Consider the following 18,663-nt stretch of genomic DNA (forward strand, 5'->3'; position numbering starts at 1 on the left):
TGGTGTTTCTGTAAGTTCTGTTCTGATGTTTATTTCTTTTATTCATCTCTGCAGGCCTGAGATTGATAGGGAAGATCTGTCTGTTGTGCTATAAACTGCTTTGTCATAGCAATTTCCAGATCTGTTGCAGCCACCATGAACACTGTTGTCCAAGAGCCTCTGTAATTACTTTTATTTATGAGACTAGTAAAGTTTTCCACCATTTTGTATTTTTTCCTCCATACCCTGTATCTTTTTTTATGTTCCCCTGCAAAAAGCCTAAAATTTTTGGCAGGAGTATAAGCCCTGATACTACATTTATATCTCTCTGTACTACAGTATATCTCAAGATGCACAGAGGAAATACACATTGCACACATTCATTGCTGAATCATCATTCCCCTGCATGCTTATGAGAATTATTAACTCCTTTTGTACTTGGTTTACTTAGCCACCAACCTTTTTTAGTAAGTGTTCCTGTAGCTCAATTGGTAGCATTAAACTATATACAACATTTACTTATACATGCAGTAATCTACACAAATGTTATACAAAACCCTAAATGTTATTAATACCACTTAAACTGAGATGTGTATGTGATTTTACTAGATGTTTTCTAATGCTTACATCATCAGCCAACAGCATGCATAAGTCTCATCTCTTCCTGTTGTTGCTAGGAATGTGATGTCACCTGCTCCCTTAACAGGGTTGGTCCTTGTGTGTTTCAGATCCTCAGCCTTGGCCAGGAACAAAGAAGCACCGAGCAAGCTTTTCCCCACAATCCTCCCAGCCGGCAGAGCCTGACCGGGTGTACCCACATCGACCTGAGCCGAGCGCTCTCTTTCTCCGTCGTGCGGGGCTTGGCTGCGTGGAGGAAGCAGGGTTAATTAATGAGCTGTGAGTATGAGGCCTCACTGCTGACAGCCAGTGGAGACGGGATTAATAATCCGGTCATCTGGCTTGATGTGTGTGCCTCCAGGCTGCCCCTTGACCACAGTCCACTGCGGAATCCACCACGGCGGCCGCCGAGAGACCAGCAGAGATGCCCACCGAGACGCTGCAGGCAGATAGCAAGCCCGGCGGCCATGGTGGGGCCTTTGCCTCAGCCGTCCCGCTCCGCATCCTCAACAAGGGGCCCGACTACTTCCGGCGCCAGACCGAGCCTAACCCCAAGCGGCTGAGCGCGGTGGAGCGGCTAGAGGCTGATAAGGCCAAATACGTGAAGAGCCAGGAGGTCATCAACGCTAAGCAGGAACCCATCAAGCCACAGGTCATGGCCAAGCCCCCAGTCTGTCCGGTTCCTGCGAAGAGAAGTGGCAGTGTGGGATCTGGCCTGAAGGCCTCCAACAACAACGCCAAGTCAGACACCTGCGCTACCACCACCAAACGGGAGAATCTCAACCTGGAGATCTTAAAGAACATCTTAAACAGCTCCTCCTCATCCGAGGGGCCTGCCAAGGGGACGTCGCACAAAGTCGGGGCGCGGAGCTGGGCACCGCATCGCTCGTCTGAGTTTTCAGAACCCGGATGTCGTTCCTTTGGCGAGTCACTTAAGGTGCCGTCATCTGCAAAAGGCCGGCACAGTCCTCAGGGAGGCAACTTGAACCTGAGTCGCAGACTGTTGGAAGAGAGGTCGTTTGAGGCCGATGGCGAGCGGTCATCACTGCACGCCTCTCACAGCTCCTCGGACATTCGGCGCATGTGTAATGGCAAACCACTCAGAGCGGCTCGCAGCAGCAGCTCTTCTGCACCGCCACTCCCTCCCAAGCCCAGCGCCAAAGCATTGGCCGCTTGTGACAATGCCCCCTGCTCCTCTGAAAGAGAGACATTGGCTGGTACTGCCACGGAACTAGAGCTGGAGTTGGGAAGTTCGGTGGCACGCAGACCCTCTCTGCACCGGTCCAAGTCTGACCTGAGCGACCGCTATGCTCGGGCCGGTGCTGACGTAGAACGCTTCTTTAACTATTGTGGGCTGGATCCCGAGGAGCTGGAGAGTGTCGGTGTGGAGAGCTTCGCCCGTGCCAACTCCGACATCGTTTCGCTCAATTTCCGTAGTGCCAGCATGATCAGCTCGGACTGCGAGCAGTCACGGCACAGTAACGATGACCTGTCCGACGAGGAAGATGATGCTGGTGAGCGCGTTCCTTATGGAATTTCTGCTGTGGAACGAAATGCCAGAGTCATTAAGTGGCTATATAGCATCAAGCAGGCACGGGAGTCTCAAAAAGTCTCTCATGTTTAGGAGGAAGCAAGCTGTCCTCTTCCCAATCGGACTTGGGTACCTGCTTATTTTTGCTATCTTTAAATGGCAAAGCCTTTTGAGTTAATGGCTCTTTTTAGTCGCTTTTCGCATTCAGTGTTCGTTGTCTGAATCTGCATGATTTGTTAGACACTCAACCTCTTGCGGCCTCCAGGTAATGCAGCTTACGTAGGAGCCTCTTTAAGGGTGGCTGCTTTAACACCATTCATCTGTGGAAAACAACTATACTTCCTTTTCTTTCTTCTGTATTTTCTGCCTTTGTCTGTCAAACTGATGTTATGATGCCAGCGCCTTTACAGGTGTTTTTATTTCACTTGGGCACACGGAGCCAGGAAGCCATATCGGTATGAATGCAGAGCTACGGTGTGTTTGAAATTCTTTTGATTCTCTCTTTCTCTCTCTTGCTTACTCTCTGTTTTTTGACTTGCTCATAAGATGGATACAAGCTGTATGTATATAAACCTCTCTCCCCTGAATAGGCTCAGCAGAAGCATGTTTTAGTCTATTCTCAAGATCTCCACCATCCCACTTTTTCCGAATCAACCTTGCACTGGTCATGTTGTTCCAGCAGCATCACGACACTGTTCAGCTTTATGTGGTTTGTTTTCAGTCCGTCTGTCCTTCATAACGTTCCTGTATGCTGGTTGATTATTTTTGTGGTACTAATGTTCAGAAAGGTGTAAATGCTGTAAGAATATGTATATAATTTTCAGAGTCATTGGAAAGGCGATGATGATGCAAGCCTGCTGTGCTTTTGGTCTGTTACATTGTGAGGCTGTGTGAGAATTTGTCAATGATCAAATCTGTACGACACTGTTGTTGCAATGAATAATATGTTCGGTATATTGAAGTTGGAGCTGTTAAAATTTCTGTCAAGAAATTTGTTCACATTTAGTTATTTTTCATTACAATAAATGGCTGATTTTGCCAACTTTTGTCATCAACTCAAAAGTTTCAATGCATTTTTCTGTGGTATGTACCATTCTAGTAGGCAAATAGTGATCAAAGAATCACAAAAGCCAGTCAAGGGCTAACCCTGAAAAATAAAATGCTTTCAAATCATATAAACTCGCACCTTATACATAATCCAGATCCTCCCTCAGCTGTTTGTGCTCTCTTTGTAGCCCTTAACTTTATTGCAGAGCTTGGCTGCCTGCAGGAGTCTAGGTATCTTTAATAGAGATGTTTGTACTGCCTGCTTTCTCAGGGCAAGAGGAAATGATCTAATTTATCACAAATGTTTAGAAAGTCCAGACTCCTGCACTGGAGGCCCCCTCACTCCCCAGAGCACCTAACTCACTCCCATAAACATGCACAGAGGAGCCACAGGTCACAAGCTGGAACACTTACTTGAAACCTTATGTTTTTACCCGACTTTATTTTTTCACAACTTCACAACAGAAAAAACTTCAACAAGAAAAAGCACCACCTAATAATGACATTTGCCAAGGCAAGAAACACTATTACTATTTCTCAGGCTTGAGGTTATGCTTGAAGGCATTTTTTAAATGTCATATTAAACTTATTTAAACTTTTTCAAGTTAAACTTTGGCTTGTACCTTGCACCATTTGTACTTACTTAAAGGTGGTGTGTGTAAATTTTAGCGGCATCTAGTGGTGAGATTGTAAATTGCAACCAACAGCTCACCCCTCAATTTCAAAACGCATATGATAGCCACCACAGGACAAAATGTCGCTGTTTGAGACAACATAGTGATAAAAAACACACTTTGTAGAACAGTTTATCTGTTTATGGCTACTGTAGAAACATGACGGCGACTTCCATGTTAGTGGACCAGCGGTGTGTGACAGTGGCGGCCGGTAACTTCTTTTTTGAAGCGCACGATGCAAAGTTCATCACAACATGCATGTAGCTTGTCATGTGTGTTGTTCGTAATATCAAAATATGTGTTCTGCGCTTTGAGAGATTGTGTGTGCATCACGTGTCATGCCAAAATAAGTGCCTGCTGCAGACGCGTCTAAAGGGTTTATGATAAAAGAGACGCTCGCGTTTACCAGATACTCACATAATCTCATGCGTAATCAGAGTTTACTGTTAAGGAAGTGTCTAACGTGTATTTTGGGAACGCGAGCGTCTCTTTTATCATAAACGGTTTTGACGCATGTGCAGCAGGCACTTATTTTGACAAAACACGTGATGCACACAGGATCTCTCCACACGCAGGACACATATTTTGGAAAAGGAAACCACACACGTGACAATCCGGACATTTACTTTGAATTAGGGCATCCTCGGATGAGCAGTCACGAGCCGCCACTGGTGTGTGATAAAAACGGCTCTTTCTAAGGTATTAAAAACAATACAGTTCATTATGTAAGGTCTTTATACATCACTGATAATATAGTTATGTATATTATATTGCATTTCTGTCAAGAGATCCTTCTAAAATGTACACAATATACCTTATTGCTTTTGATTTTTGAGGTGTTGTTCATTTATAAAGTTCTCTCACAATAAATAGACATATCAGGGATAAGAATGTCAGAGATTTTATTATGGTATAGTAAGAAACCACCCAGAACACCCTAGCATGTCCAAATTAATGTGCTAAAACGGCCATTCCCAAACTGTGGTCCGCGGACCACTAGTGGTCCGTGAGGGTACTGAAGGTGGTCCGTTTAAAGGCAAAAAATATATAAAACTATATATATTTTTTAAGAAAAATATATTTTTTGAATATGTTTTAAGAATCTGTTGTACTGATGTGATGACCAGTTATAGTTTTAGTGCTAGTAAGCCTATTTAGAGGTGCAGATAAATTCAGGACTTTGTGTAGACATATTTTATTATGAGGTGGTCCGCGAAAATTCTTGTTTACAAATAGTGGTCCACACACACAAAAAAGTTTGAAAACCCCTGTGCTAAAACACACTCAAAACACCCTACTGCCTCATATAAATGCTATTGACAACCCCCACAACACCTAGTATATAGAAAAATAGTATACAGTAATATGTTTAACATTTTAAGTTTGTATTTGTAAAAATCCAGTCTCATAATCTAATAATATAATCAGGAGCATCAAGTTTGATTTCACTTAACTTCAAGTTTCATGTCACTTTAATCTTTGACATGACCTTACTCGGGTCAATATTAAAGATATCAAGGTTATATTCTCACTGAATTTTCTTTACATTTTATGTATAATGATTTCATGTACAAAACAGATTTAAGAAACCATAACTTCTATAACTAAACTGAGGCATGTTTATTATTTTAGCCAAAAAATGGTTGCCCTTGTTTGGTGTCATAGATATATGCACTAGATGTCGCCTTGGCTACGGCAGTTCATAGGAACGAATGCGTCAAATGGAGCTGCCATCTTGAAACAGGGGAGCCCTGCGTCAGCGTCATTGTAGGCAAAAGTGTAACGGTAATAAAATCACCATAAATCGTCATGAATGCGATTTTCTAGTTTTTTTTTTGTTTGTTCCAATGGTCAGACATGTATTAAGCATTAAGTCTGGAGAAAATGTTAAGTTTTGATTTTAAGAAAATCTACTTTTTTTAAAATGTAATGCATAGTGCTAGTAGGCCTAACATCCATACGCAGCACAAAAGTCCGGCATCGTCCATGAATTCGAAGTACAGGTGGAGAAAGTAGCATTACCTAGCTACATCCTATTACAAGACCCCTGTTCCAAGATGGCGGTGGTTTTGACGCATGCTTAGAACCCCAAGGCGACATCTAGTGTACATATGGTTTGGTGTTGGGTGGAGATAGGGATTGGCAAAGGACCTCTGAGACAGGAATCAAACTCGGGTCGCCCTGAGCGCACTGGAGCTAACCACCAGGACCGATAAACTAAATGTTGTTTTACTGCACTATAATTAAAAATGGCTTGTAATATCTGCCTGTTAAACAACATTTACACAATGCGCCCCCTCCTTTTCGGTCTTTCCCTCTGTAAATGTGTGTAATGTATGATTAGCAAACCTCCCTCATGCTTTACATGACATGAAGATAATTTCACAATAGATGAAATGACTAACGGGAGTTTATCTGTTCATGGGAGGAAAGATTGTCGAGCTGTGAAGGCCTTGCTCACCCTGTCAGGGCCTGGATGGAAACAAAACGGCACCTAAAGGTCTTGACACACCGGGACGATTTTCGTGCGCGTTTATCGTCGGCGTTTAACGTGACGTTTTTTTGCTTTCACACCCAGACGATTTTTACTGGCGCTGAGCCGAGTGAGGTGCAAATTCACCCCTGGACGTTAGATGGCGCTTAATACAAAACAGATTTATGCCGGTACACAAGGGGGCGCAGCGAAACTTTATGCTTCTGTTCTGACACTCACTTGTCACACAGAAGAAGAAAGCCACACGCTAGTCAATAACAAGTCATATGCTTGCTTTTAACAAAACATGGATATTACTAGTAGCAGCTCGATTTCTAACAGCAGCAACTATACAAAGACTACTTCAACTCACCATCAGGATTCACCATCAGGACTCACCACCAGCTACTTGACCGTATGATCATGTGAAACATGATCTTCTCAGATAAAAGCAAACTGTGCATTCGTGTTATAGTCATTATAATTGCCATTTTGAAAACGGTGTGTTTAAATATCTCCGTGAACTTAAATACATTTGTTAAATCAAATCTATTTGATCAAATAATTCGATTCTATTATCAGCACTCTCCACATAAAATTAACTATTTTGATAGAACACGTTATATCAAAATTAAAGCTCTTTCACAAAATATAAGGTAATGGGTGATCCGATGTGTGTATTTTTGACTACTCTTTTACAAGCACTTTCTCTTGTTAACAATTTTCTCACATTTCCTCCCAAATGTATTGTATTTTGTGATTTGGCTAAAGTAGTAGGTATGTAGTTATTACAATAAGAGGTCAACAATACTGATGTACAAATATATGCATAGTGTCAAAATGGCACGTTATTTACAATTCGTTTTTTTATCAAACATTTATTTTTGTGAATGAACTGCAGTTTGCAATAACAATCAAAGACATGACAGTAAAATCAAATAAAACAGGAGTCAGAAATGTTGGTCCAGAAAAGTCACAATGACTTTAGTGCAACTGAACGGTAGTGCAAATCAACATTTAGAAATTAGAAATTTTCAAATGAATTTCTTAAATGTATAATCACTTAAAATACATAAGTAAATTGGTATATAATAAACATTAATTTGTGTGAACAAGAACTGGCAGAGCTGTAGAGCAAAAAAGTCACAATGATAGAAGTCTAAGTGAACTGTAGTGCAAATAAACATATGTATGAAATGTACATGTTCAACTGTATTTCTTGAATGTATAAACATAAAAAAAAAACTAAATAAAATGATATATACTGTAATAAACATCTATAGGTGTGACCAAAAACTGGCAGAGCGCTCCTCCTGTGCTCCTCTTTCTTCTGTGCACTGCTTTTAATTTTTTCCCTTTAGCATCTTTTAATAAGAGGTACTTCTCCAGAGGTTTGTCTCGGACTGTTTTCTTTTGTTTAGATTGGACCTTGTCACGGCTGGTGCTGGATGATCCTGAAGACGTGCTTGCTGGGGCCTCCTCACTTTTGCTCACATCATTTTTAGCAGAAATATTGCTGTGAACACTGTAAAGATAAATGTAGTTTTCATCAGAATCAATCTTTCACACTGAGGGCCATGCCACGATATCCATGAGGTCAATATTTGATTACAAATGTAATTTAGATTCATGGTATTTCATCTGACTAAACAAACTAGGTTACCTATACACAGAACACAAATTAATCACTGTTCAATGTCAGTGCATTACATATCGTAATGTAATGCACCAATATTCATTTTTATTACTTGCACAGTTATAATGTAAATTTGCACTACTGGTCCGTTCAATACACTACTGGACTGTCTATTTCATACTCACTGTTCATTTGTACTGCTGGACTACTTGAAATGCATCGTTTACACCCCTGTACTATGTAATGAATATTAGAATAACTATTCACTGCACAATAACTTATGCCATTGCACTCTTAACTGACTAGTTACAATCCAAATTCATTCATGCACTACCTAAATATTAATTTCACTCCTGTTCTGTATAGTTTAATTTATTATGTACATATCCATTTGTAAATTTCTGTATATTATGTTCATAGTACCAACCACAGTAAATTGTTCCATCGTATTACATAATCCTGCACCTATGCAAATACTGATATCCTGCACTTTTTATACTGCTTTTGCACTTCTGGTTAGACCTAACGTTAAACTGCATTTTGTTGCCTTTTACTTGTGTAATGACAATAAAGTTGAATCTAATCTAATCATATAGCCCACACAGCTATGTATTGTTATGTTCTTATATATATCACGTTACCTTCGAAATTCAGTCGATGTTGTGAGGAACTCCGACACCTTCATAAACCTCCACAGCCTCGATGCTTCCTCGTGTGTTTACCTGTTCCACGTGCTCCGCGAGACCATTTTGTGCTTGAGCGCCACCAAGTCGTGTTTTACTGGAACTTCAGCAGCGCCAGGCACGTGAACAAAAGCGCCAATCTCATTGGTAGGCCAACTTTTAACGCGCCGCGTCAAACCAAAAAAACGTGTCCCACGCGTTTTTCTGAAAATGACGCATTTGCGCCTCGCGCTTTTCGCGTGGGTGTGCGCACTCACATTGGCGCTCGTTCTTGAGTCACGAGGCGTTAAACGTCGACGATAAACGCGCACGAAAAACGTCCCGGTGTGTAAAGACCTTAAGGCAAAACCCAGGATTGATGACAATTGTGAAGGTAGAATTAATTTTCCATTTGGTTTTCTGAAGTTGCACTAATAACTTCAAACCCCACTCATGAACACCTTCATTAATTTTCATCTTGCATGCCTGACAAAAGAGGCATTGATGAATGTCCTCTCTCTCTCTCTCTCTGCTCCCCAGCAAACAAAAAAAGGTCCCCAGGACGTCCCCTAAATGGCATCTGCGAACGTCCCCCGGACGTTATCGTGTAGGGTTCTTTTGACGTCCTGCGAACGTCCGCAAAAACGTCTTCCGGACGTTCAAAATGACGCTTTGGGGACTTTATTGACTTTTAGGGGACGTCATGGGGACCTTTTTTGTAAGCTAAATAACATGCTAAGCACTTTAGGCGAACGTCCCCCGAACGTCATCGTGTATGGTTCCCGTTACGTCGAGCGGACTTCCGCGAGGACGTCCTCCGGACTTTTGCGAGGACGTTCGCGGGACGGTCAGCGGACTTTCGGGACTTTTAGGGGACGTTCGCCTAAAGTCCTCAGCACGTCGTTTTATTTCCTTGCTAACCAATGAAATCAGACACGCTAAACATTGTATACCACAAAGTTCTTTTATTTTAATTAAACAGTTGTAATTATCCTGTGCTCCGTGTTTGTGTGAGCGTGCGCGAGCTCCCGTGCGCGTGCCGGATCTCCCGTACGCGTCAGTCAAACGCGCTTCAGCCGCGTGTGTGTGCGTGTCTCTGGCTGTCTGCTGGACTCCGATGTCAAATATTTCCGTGGTCTTCTAACCTAAAACAACGAAACGAACACATTCAAAAGTTAAGTATTTATTGGGGTGGTTTCCCAGACAAGGAGCTTAAACCAGGACTATGCCTCAGTTTAATTATGAAATATAACCAGTTTTAACAAACATGCCTTACTAAAACATTACTTGTGTGCAATCTGATGTAAAAAAAACAAAGGGCACTGATGTATTTTAATATATGTCAGTACAAGTTGTTTTTAGGTTGGACAAAAATGTCTTGCAAAAAATCTGTAGCAAACATTTAAAAGGGAGACAGAATTCTGTGCTAAAACTAGAAAGCATGCACAACTCTCTTTTACCTTAGTATTGAATGTTTATGGCATTATAGTTGCTGTTACAGTTCACTCAAAGTAAAGGTGGCAAAATGTGGACATACAGTTCTGTGCAAAAGTCTGCATGCTACCATTAGATTTGTTGTTTTTGCAATTGTGTAGTGATCATATGTTTATTTCTCAGTCTCTTTATTAGAATACAACCAGAAAATACAGGAAATGTGTATGTAGTATTAAAAAACAGTATAAAAGTTTAAGCTGAAGTTTAAAGTATTTAGGGTAAACTCACCTTCAACTTGAGCAATAGCAGGCAACTGCAGGATCTCTTACACATAAATAAAATTTTATCCTTTCTAATTCTAATCGAATGACTTCAGTCTCCTCAAAAAAGCTCAAGATGTGTTTCGTGCCAAGAGAAGTCACACTAAATACTGACTGATGTTTTTAATTTTGTGTACATATTTCCTGTATTTTCTGTTTGTATCTTAATAAAAAGAGTAAAAAATAAATATGGATGGACATTTAAATTTAGCTAAAACAACAAAGCTGGTGATGGTGGCCTAGACTTTGCACAGTACTGTATGTTACCTATTTTATGTGTAAATGCAAATCGATATGAATATGAATACTCAGTATGGTTTCAGCTGGTCAGGCTGGTGTAGCAGGATTGTTTTACAGAGGTTTTGGACACTTTGTAGCTGGTCAGGCGGGAAGACCAGCTGACCCACCAGCATATACCACCTTGGCTAAGTTGGTTGGCTGTCTTAGCTGGTTTAAGCTGGTCCTTTAACCTGGCAAAACTGGTACGTCAGCTGGTCTTCCACCCTGACCAGCTACAAAGTGAACATACACATCTCAGAGAGAGCATAGGTCACACACACACACACACACACACACACACACACACACAATATTTTACTATGACATAAAATAATATAAGTTGTCTTATTATATTGATCTTTGATATTATTGTAGTTTTTTGTGTTAAAGGCATATTGAAGTATAATATGTAGAGTATATTCACACAGACTCACTTTAACTCAATGTTAGTTGCAAGTTTGAAACTGAGCTGCTGAAATTTGCCCTGTGTAACTGTAGCATCCTCCTAATTCCCATCTCCCAAACTGCCTCCCCTCTGAAGAAACAGATAACGAATCTACAAACAAAAACAATCCGTAGTAAACATGGGTAAAAAGTCAGCAGTGACTAGTAATGTTGCGTGTGTTATGGCACATACCATCTTTTGAAAGTCAGCTTGGCTTGCTGCATTTTTCCGACCACTGTTGTGATGTTGTCCTGGATTTGGTCTACTTTCAAAATGATTCTCCACTCCAAGATTTCTTTCAAGAAGGTGTTTTGAAACATTAATAACATTACTAACTATACCAGTAAAATAAATGAACAACAAGTCTGTCTGGAAGAAAACCAATGTCAATAATTTAAGATAAAAAAATAACAAAATAGTGTACCTTGATTCGCTGGTTGGAAGAAATTGATTGATGTGCTGCATTTGTGATTGTGCATGAAATGGAACTGTAAACAATAAAAACAATCATTTGTAAGTCACTCAAGGCATATAACAATTAATAAATTTAAATCAAGTAATCATCATTATACTACAAATACTGTAGACTGAGATTAAATATATTGTTTCTTAATTCCACAGAAGTATAACAATTTAAATGACTAATAACATTACAATGTACTCACAATAAGGTGCCTCAGGCAACATCAAAACATCTTTTTGCTTTTTCTTACTGGTTGCTCCTCATCTAACAAAAAAAACACAGGGAAAAAAATCTGAAAAGAATGATAATATGAAAGTGAATCATAGTGACCTTATAGTTTCACCTGGCTTTTCAGCTGAGAAATACTCCTATTTGCTGTTAATAATGATTCATTTTCTTCACTTTTAAACTGGAAATCTTATCCTCAGGTCTAGAAACAACAAGACAAAAAAGAAGTATTTGATATTATTAAGAAACTTACACAATGATTCCCACTGTTTTAAATCATGTAACAATGAATGCAGTGACAATTAAATCACCTTCAATAATGATTTTACCCTTAGATAATTTACTGTCCTACTGAACTGTGAATAAATGTGCATTTAAAGAAAATATGGATAGACAACATGTATTTTTCTTGATCATTCCAACTCTTGGTCAATATACATTACTGTACAAGTGTCTTAGGCCACCATCACCAGCTTTGTTGTTTTAGCAAAGTTTTAATGTCCATCCATATTTATTTTTCACTTTTTTATTAAGATACAAACAGAAAATACAGGAAATATGTACTCAAAATTAAAAATAATTTTTTTTTTAGAACTAAATGTCTTCTTCAGACATCAGTCATATTTAATGTGACTTCTCTTGGCACAAAACACATCTTGAGCTTTTTTGAGGAGACTGAAGTCATTGATTAGAATTAGGATTTGATTTTATTTAGGTTTAAGAGATCCTGCAGTTGCCTGCTATTGCTCAAGTGAAAGGGGAGTTTACCCTAAAAACTTGACACTTCAGCTTAAACTTTTATACTGTTTTTAATACTACATACACATTTCCTGTTTTTTCTGGTTGTATCCTAATAAAGAAACTGAGATATAATGATATATGATCACTACACAATTGCAAAAACCACAAATTTAATGGTAGCATGCTGGCCTAAGACTTTTGCACAGTACCTCATACAAACATTGTATATTTGGCTTGACAGTATTTGTTGAGGTTAAAAAGAAGTTTGGTATTACTTTGCATACTTTACCTGTGTGAGAAAATGGGCTACTCTGACTGCATATTGTCCACAGCTGTTTGTCCAGAATGGCACATTGTTTATTTTGGTCTCAATACCCTTCAGATAAAAACAAGCATGTTTGATTATTTTTATTTTTTATATGTAGCTGACCATGTTGTTCATGTTTATTTGTATTTTATAAAACATGGATAAAATCTTACCACATTCTTTCACTCTAACCACAAGGATGGTGCTACCTCAGCCTTATTTTGTTCAGTAAAATGGAGCAAAACAGCACAGGAAACCTGTAAGTAAAGTCCATATAAATCTGTAAGTTCAGCTTGCAGTCCTCAAAGGCAATATACACAGTTAGCCTTAATAGAGAACCATTGGCTTTATTCTCAAACCTTAGGCTAAAATTGTTTTCCAATGTTTTTTCCTTTTTCCTGGAAACATGTAGGATGTTTAATCTTAGTTTTTCTCAAACCAGTATCAATATTACAGTATAAGATAAGCTGATCTGGTGCTGAACTTACCTTTTTGGAGGACATGTTTAGATGTTTAAAAGCTGAGAAAACAAAATAAAGAAAGTAAATATATATATATACACATCAAAATATATAAAAGAATTAAAAAAATTAAGCTGCTTAAATGTTACCCTGATGTACCCCCAACCGTCCCAGAGATTTTATGTATTATTATAAGAGATTTGATTCAGTTTAAGATTTGTATTCAATTGCTACCATCATAAGGTTTAACCATACACCAGATAAAGGTTTAAAAATAAAGTCTAAACAATATGTTCACAGGCTACATGCATTCAGGCTGATTCATTATGCTGCACATTAAAAATAATTGAACCACATCTACAAACTTATTTTGGTGATTTAGCCCACAAGTTACTTGAACTGGCATGTCCATTGTTTTTACAATGAATTAAATGGCTTTTTTTTTTACTGCGTTTGGCACAGTATTCAATCCTACACGTTATTGTACTACAGTACAGTAGGTGGCGGTATACTGTAGTATGCTGTTCATGTCCGCATCGTCATACGCGCCAGCACCCCTGAAAGACTGCAGGAACAGAAACCCCTGGAAAGGTAAGTTAGGCGTTTTAATTTAAACTTTAAAATGCGTTTAATCACCACGACAGTAAATTTTTGCTTTGCCATTACTAAAGAATCAATTCAGACAGAATCTCGCGCACGCTCACACTTGTAGGCCGTTTCTGAAACGGAAGGCTGCATCCTGCGGAGGTCGCATATGCAGGCTGCATACGTCATCAAGCCTGGTTTATTTAAGTTAAATGAGCATTACATTCGCAAGTCATACGCATATTACAACAATTTACGATTAACTAAGAATAATAGTCAACTTTATAATTGTTAATATTCTTAAATCTGACAGTCTTGATGACGTATACAGCCTACATATGCCACTTCCAGTAGCCTTCGGATTGAGAAACGGCCGTAATGAGCTCGCGCAGTAATTTATATTAATTATTACTTAATAACATTATACATTTACTCAAACACTGAAACAAAGTAAGCGAGTTACTTAAATATGGCTACAAACCTCGAATAAGTTATTTACCATTTACAAACCTCGACTGAGTTATCAAACTGCCCTCTTGAACCAATATTTACTGTATATGGTAACGAAATCTTACCCTGTAACGAAAAATTTACGAAATTACTAACTTATCTAATAATTAACTACAAAATAAACGGGATGTGTATAAAAAAAATGACGAAATTTAAAGGAGCTTTTGCTTATTCCTACCATCGAGACCGTTTCAGTTGAAGTATGACGTGTGAGGCCTCGTGCCAGATAATTCAAATGTTCTCACGTGCAGTCAGGGCCTATACTGGCACGTGATAAAGAGATATGCTGTCATCCTTTCTTTTACAACACAAGTTGTTTCTATATATATTAGACACAACAATAAAATTAATAAAATCTGTGATTGTTTGTCTAAATCTTTATTGCTGTGTGTTGTACAACTTGATAATTCATAAAAGTATAACAAGTGTTTGTTTTTATAGATGAGTTCCCTATTAAAGAGAGGCTTGATGCTGTTTACTCCACACTCTTAGGCTGATTTTGGATTATTTGTCTGTGAAGACACAGTAGTTCAGTTTCTGAATCCCATCAAGAATGAAGACCTGCAGGCCACCATATTGAGATGTGAGTCAAAATATATACTTTTATAACCATATATGACATTTCAATGTAGTGACATTTAAGTTTCCCTGGCTAAAATAGTTTAATTTGGTAATATTTGTTAATAAGATTATTAATAAGTTATATTTGTATATTTGACTTGTATAGCAGGTTATATAGTTATATTTGTTTGAACAAATAAGTATATTGTTAATAACAAGCTGAGATGGTGGGTTTTCTGGCTATGGTTTTACAGGATGTATAAGAAGGGGAAAGCCAGAATAGGTAGCTTGGTTAATTTCGTTTACATGCATAGTTCATGGGGAATTTGTTCAGAGAAAGCATTCAAACACAACCAAACATCTTTACTGTCTCATGCTTTTCTGTGTTCCAGGCAGGGTCTGATGTCATAATATGGCGCTTTTCCAATGTAGGGTACAACTTGGCTCGGCACAATGCAGCTCATACCGCTTTCATTGCTTTTCCAGTACAGTTTAGTATCGCTTCAGAGTGGGTGAGATTATAGGCAGGGGTGCACATAAGGGTGTGTATGCGCGATTAGAAACAATTCCAGCGTACCAACGTTGCTGAAATTTTGTTACATAGTTAGCTAATTTACTGCAACATAAGGGATTTCATAACATCTCGATCACTCCCCAGTGACTGGTCCCAGTATAGGTCATAAACCCCGCCTCCCCCATGTTATTTAATGGGACTTGAGACCAAGCTGTTTTTTGTCATTTACTGTAGGTTTTATCATGCTGATGTAAATTCAAGTGTTTGTTTTTAAAATAAGTTTGTTTTTAGTTAGTTAGTTAATGCTATAAAACGGTGTTGTCACGTCATGATTGACAGCTGTGTATGCACATTCTGGGAGAGTGAGGGCGGGGCCTTGATTTCGCGGCTTTACATCCTGCTCACTACTGTGCAGGACTGGTCCCGAAATTGCTACTGCGCAGACTCAAGACCCAAGATGTCAGCGGCGATTATAGGCTTATTGTTACAGTTGCGTCCCCTCTACTGCCGTAACATCATCGTAAATGTGATACAAACACACACACAACATGGAGCAACATAGCATATTAATGGAATGTAGCCACAAAATCAAAATTGACAGCCACAACTACATTTTCCACTACCTCTCTCACATGACAGGTTCTGTACAAACACCAGTGTCATCAGTATCAGCTCTCCGCGGACAGAACATTTAAGCCATGACGCCTATATTTTTGGTGCGTTTTGGATGCGGAGCCATGCGCAAAGTTACAAAAATGCCATGCAGACATAGGCATGGTGGTGTGCTCTGCATTTTTGTAACTTTGCACATGACTTCACATCCGAAACCCCATCCCATTACTCCTCCCCCAAAAGTGAGCTGTGCTGAACTGGGTTATACTATGCAGTGGAAAAGCGCCAAAAGTGTCCTACTTCGTGGCTTGAAGGATTTAGGTAAGCAAATTTATCTGACACATCACAACCTAAAACCTTATAAAAAAGTTAAAAAAAATTCTTGATCTTAACATTTATTCACATTTAATGAGATATGGAGATTTTTATCTTTCACAGATGAATACATTTGAGTAAGCCGTTTTTATGTCTAAACACCGCGGTCCACCATACATGAAAGTCATCATGTTTCTACAGTAGCCCAAAACGGACAAACTGTTCTACAGAGCGTGTTTCGTCCATACGTTGTCTCAAGGGCTCATTATAGCATGCAGACCGCTGGTAGCCAGTTTCCACGCGTGTAACCACAGAAGCAGCTTGGCCAGTTTAACTCACAAATGAAGAAACAGCAGATTGTTGTGTATGTTTTGAGAAGACCAACAGCAGTGGCGGCCGGTGACTTCTTTTTTTGAGGGCACTCGATTCGAAGTTCGTCACAACATGTATGTAGCCCGTCATGTGTGTGGTTTCTTTTTTCAAAATATGTGTTCTGCGCTTTGAGAGATCCTATGTGCATCACGTGTCATGTCAAAATAAGTGCCTGCTGCAGATGCATCTAAAGGGTTTATGATAAAAGAGACACTCACGATTGCCAGATACTCACATAATCTCATGTGTAATCAGAGTTTACTGTTTTGGGAGTGTCTTGCATGTATTTTGTGAACGTGAGCGTCTCTTTTTTATCATAAACGGTTTTGACGCGTGTGCAGCAGGCACTTATTATGACAAAACATGTGATGCACACAGGATCTCTCAACACGCAGGACACATATTTTGAAAAAGGCACATGATACTCTGTACACTTATTTTGAATTAGCGGCCCTCGGATGAGGAGTAACGAACGCCACTGATGGAAGTAAATAAACAGCGAATCGTTGCAGTTTGAGTAAAATCACTCCTCAACTTTGCCTATCTTTGTTCTCACCGTCGCAATTGGAAATGGCTATGATGCAGTTTTTTACCTGATGAGAGGGGTTCTAATGGACCAGTAACAGCGCTTGAAGTCCGCGTAGAACTGAAGCGCTGTTAAAAATCAGGCTACGCAGAGCTACGCTCAGGCTAGGGATAACCTACAGTGTAGACCTTACGCACGCACTATAACATGGGCTTCAGACGATGACATTTTTGTCCTGTGGCAGCTACCATAGAATCTCATTGCGTTTCGAAATTGAGGTTGATTGCAATTTCACCGCTAGATGCCACAACAAAATATAATACACATTTAACATATATAACTTTTCATTTTAAATATGGATTAGCAAATGCTGAAATTAACATGAACTAAGATTAATAAATATTGTATAAGTATTGTTTATTGTTAGTTCATGGTAGCAAATGCTAACAAATACAAGCTTATTGTAAAGTGTTACCATTGCAATTTGATACTAAACCTAAAAATGTGTAAATATCTTACCTGTATCTTTTTCACTGTTCTTTTCCAGCAGTTTCAGCGTTGGACTTGTAATTCTGCGTGTTTGGCTTCTTTAGCACTTGCTGTTTGAAAGTCATTGCTTGCAACAGATTGAGCGACTGTCATTCTACATTTCTGTTTGCATTGCTTTGCTTGCATTTTGAATCCTTCGCAATAATAACTATGCAAAAAGTTTTACATTTGAACTGTAGTTGTAGATTTAAATTAGTTTTTCCTTGATATAATGTATGTATATAGATTTTTACAATTATTTATCATGCAGTGCTTCATATATGAGAAAGACAACGCTTGAAGAACCACACAACACTCATATTAATGTATGTGTCATATTAATAAAAATAAACAAGTCTTTGCACTTCATTTATATTTAATTGAGTGATATGTAACTTCACAATGGTGGATTCTTTAACTATTACATGAATATGTGCATTGTGATTTCGATTTATTGACCATAGTTATGTGTTAGGAATAGTGGAGAAAATCATTTACTAAAAAAGACAAAGGTGCCAGATCTTTCATTTACTTTAAATGCAATAAAATTATAGAACAATTGTAAGCAGCTTTAATGGAATCTATGTAATATAGTCAGTAAATACTAAGTAGTTTATAAATTAAGAAATTCTTAATATTAGATACTATAAATTACGTTTTACTAAAATTTTCATTAGTAAAGCCATAGCAAAAACAGCATTTTTACTTTGATGTTGCATAAAAGGGTAACTCTTATGGTTAAATGTGTATGGGTTTATATTAAAGCTTCGAGTGGTTTCACGTCCCCGGAAGGTCCGCCAGCGAACGTTGTCTAGCGGACCATATGCGGACGTCACCAGAAG

The 18,663-nt window shown here is 38.9% G+C and overlaps 1 protein-coding gene and 1 long non-coding RNA gene across 22 annotated transcripts in view; one reads left to right on the plus strand and one right to left on the minus strand.

The window, feature by feature from the left end:
• fam110b (family with sequence similarity 110 member B) overlaps positions 1–3,183 on the plus strand; it is a 37,673-nt gene extending 34,490 nt beyond the window's left edge. The window contains exons 3-4 of one of the 2 annotated variants that reach the window (XM_065276199.1): positions 55–161; positions 708–3,183. In XM_065276199.1, coding sequence (XP_065132271.1) covers positions 1,022–2,221 — 1,200 coding nt within the window. In that variant the 5' untranslated portion in view covers positions 55–161; positions 708–1,021 and the 3' untranslated portion in view covers positions 2,222–3,183. The remainder of the gene's footprint in view (positions 1–54; positions 162–707) is intronic. The other variant, XM_065276198.1, reaches the window with a different exon arrangement.
• A 5,974-nt stretch (positions 3,184–9,157) lies between these two features.
• LOC135766761 (uncharacterized) lies at positions 9,158–17,947 on the minus strand. 20 transcript variants are annotated; one of them, XR_010541812.1, is made up of 11 exons: positions 14,572–14,584; positions 14,383–14,459; positions 13,774–13,881; positions 13,326–13,357; positions 13,011–13,094; positions 12,820–12,906; positions 11,764–11,991; positions 11,523–11,586; positions 11,291–11,393; positions 11,088–11,209; positions 9,158–9,765 (listed from the first exon to the last, which is right to left on the minus strand). It is a non-coding gene; the product is annotated as an uncharacterized lncRNA (long non-coding RNA). The 20 variants fall into 20 exon arrangements; XR_010541817.1 differs by having other exon boundaries at positions 14,394–14,459; positions 14,572–14,583; XR_012336844.1 differs by lacking the exon at positions 14,572–14,584 and adding an exon at positions 13,197–13,235 and having other exon boundaries at positions 13,811–13,881; positions 14,383–14,561.
• Positions 17,948–18,663: the final 716 nt, after the last annotated feature.

Source organism: Paramisgurnus dabryanus, chromosome 6 (assembly GCF_030506205.2).
Source record: "Paramisgurnus dabryanus chromosome 6, PD_genome_1.1, whole genome shotgun sequence".
In the NCBI taxonomy this organism is placed as follows: domain Eukaryota; kingdom Metazoa; phylum Chordata; class Actinopteri; order Cypriniformes; family Cobitidae; genus Paramisgurnus; species Paramisgurnus dabryanus.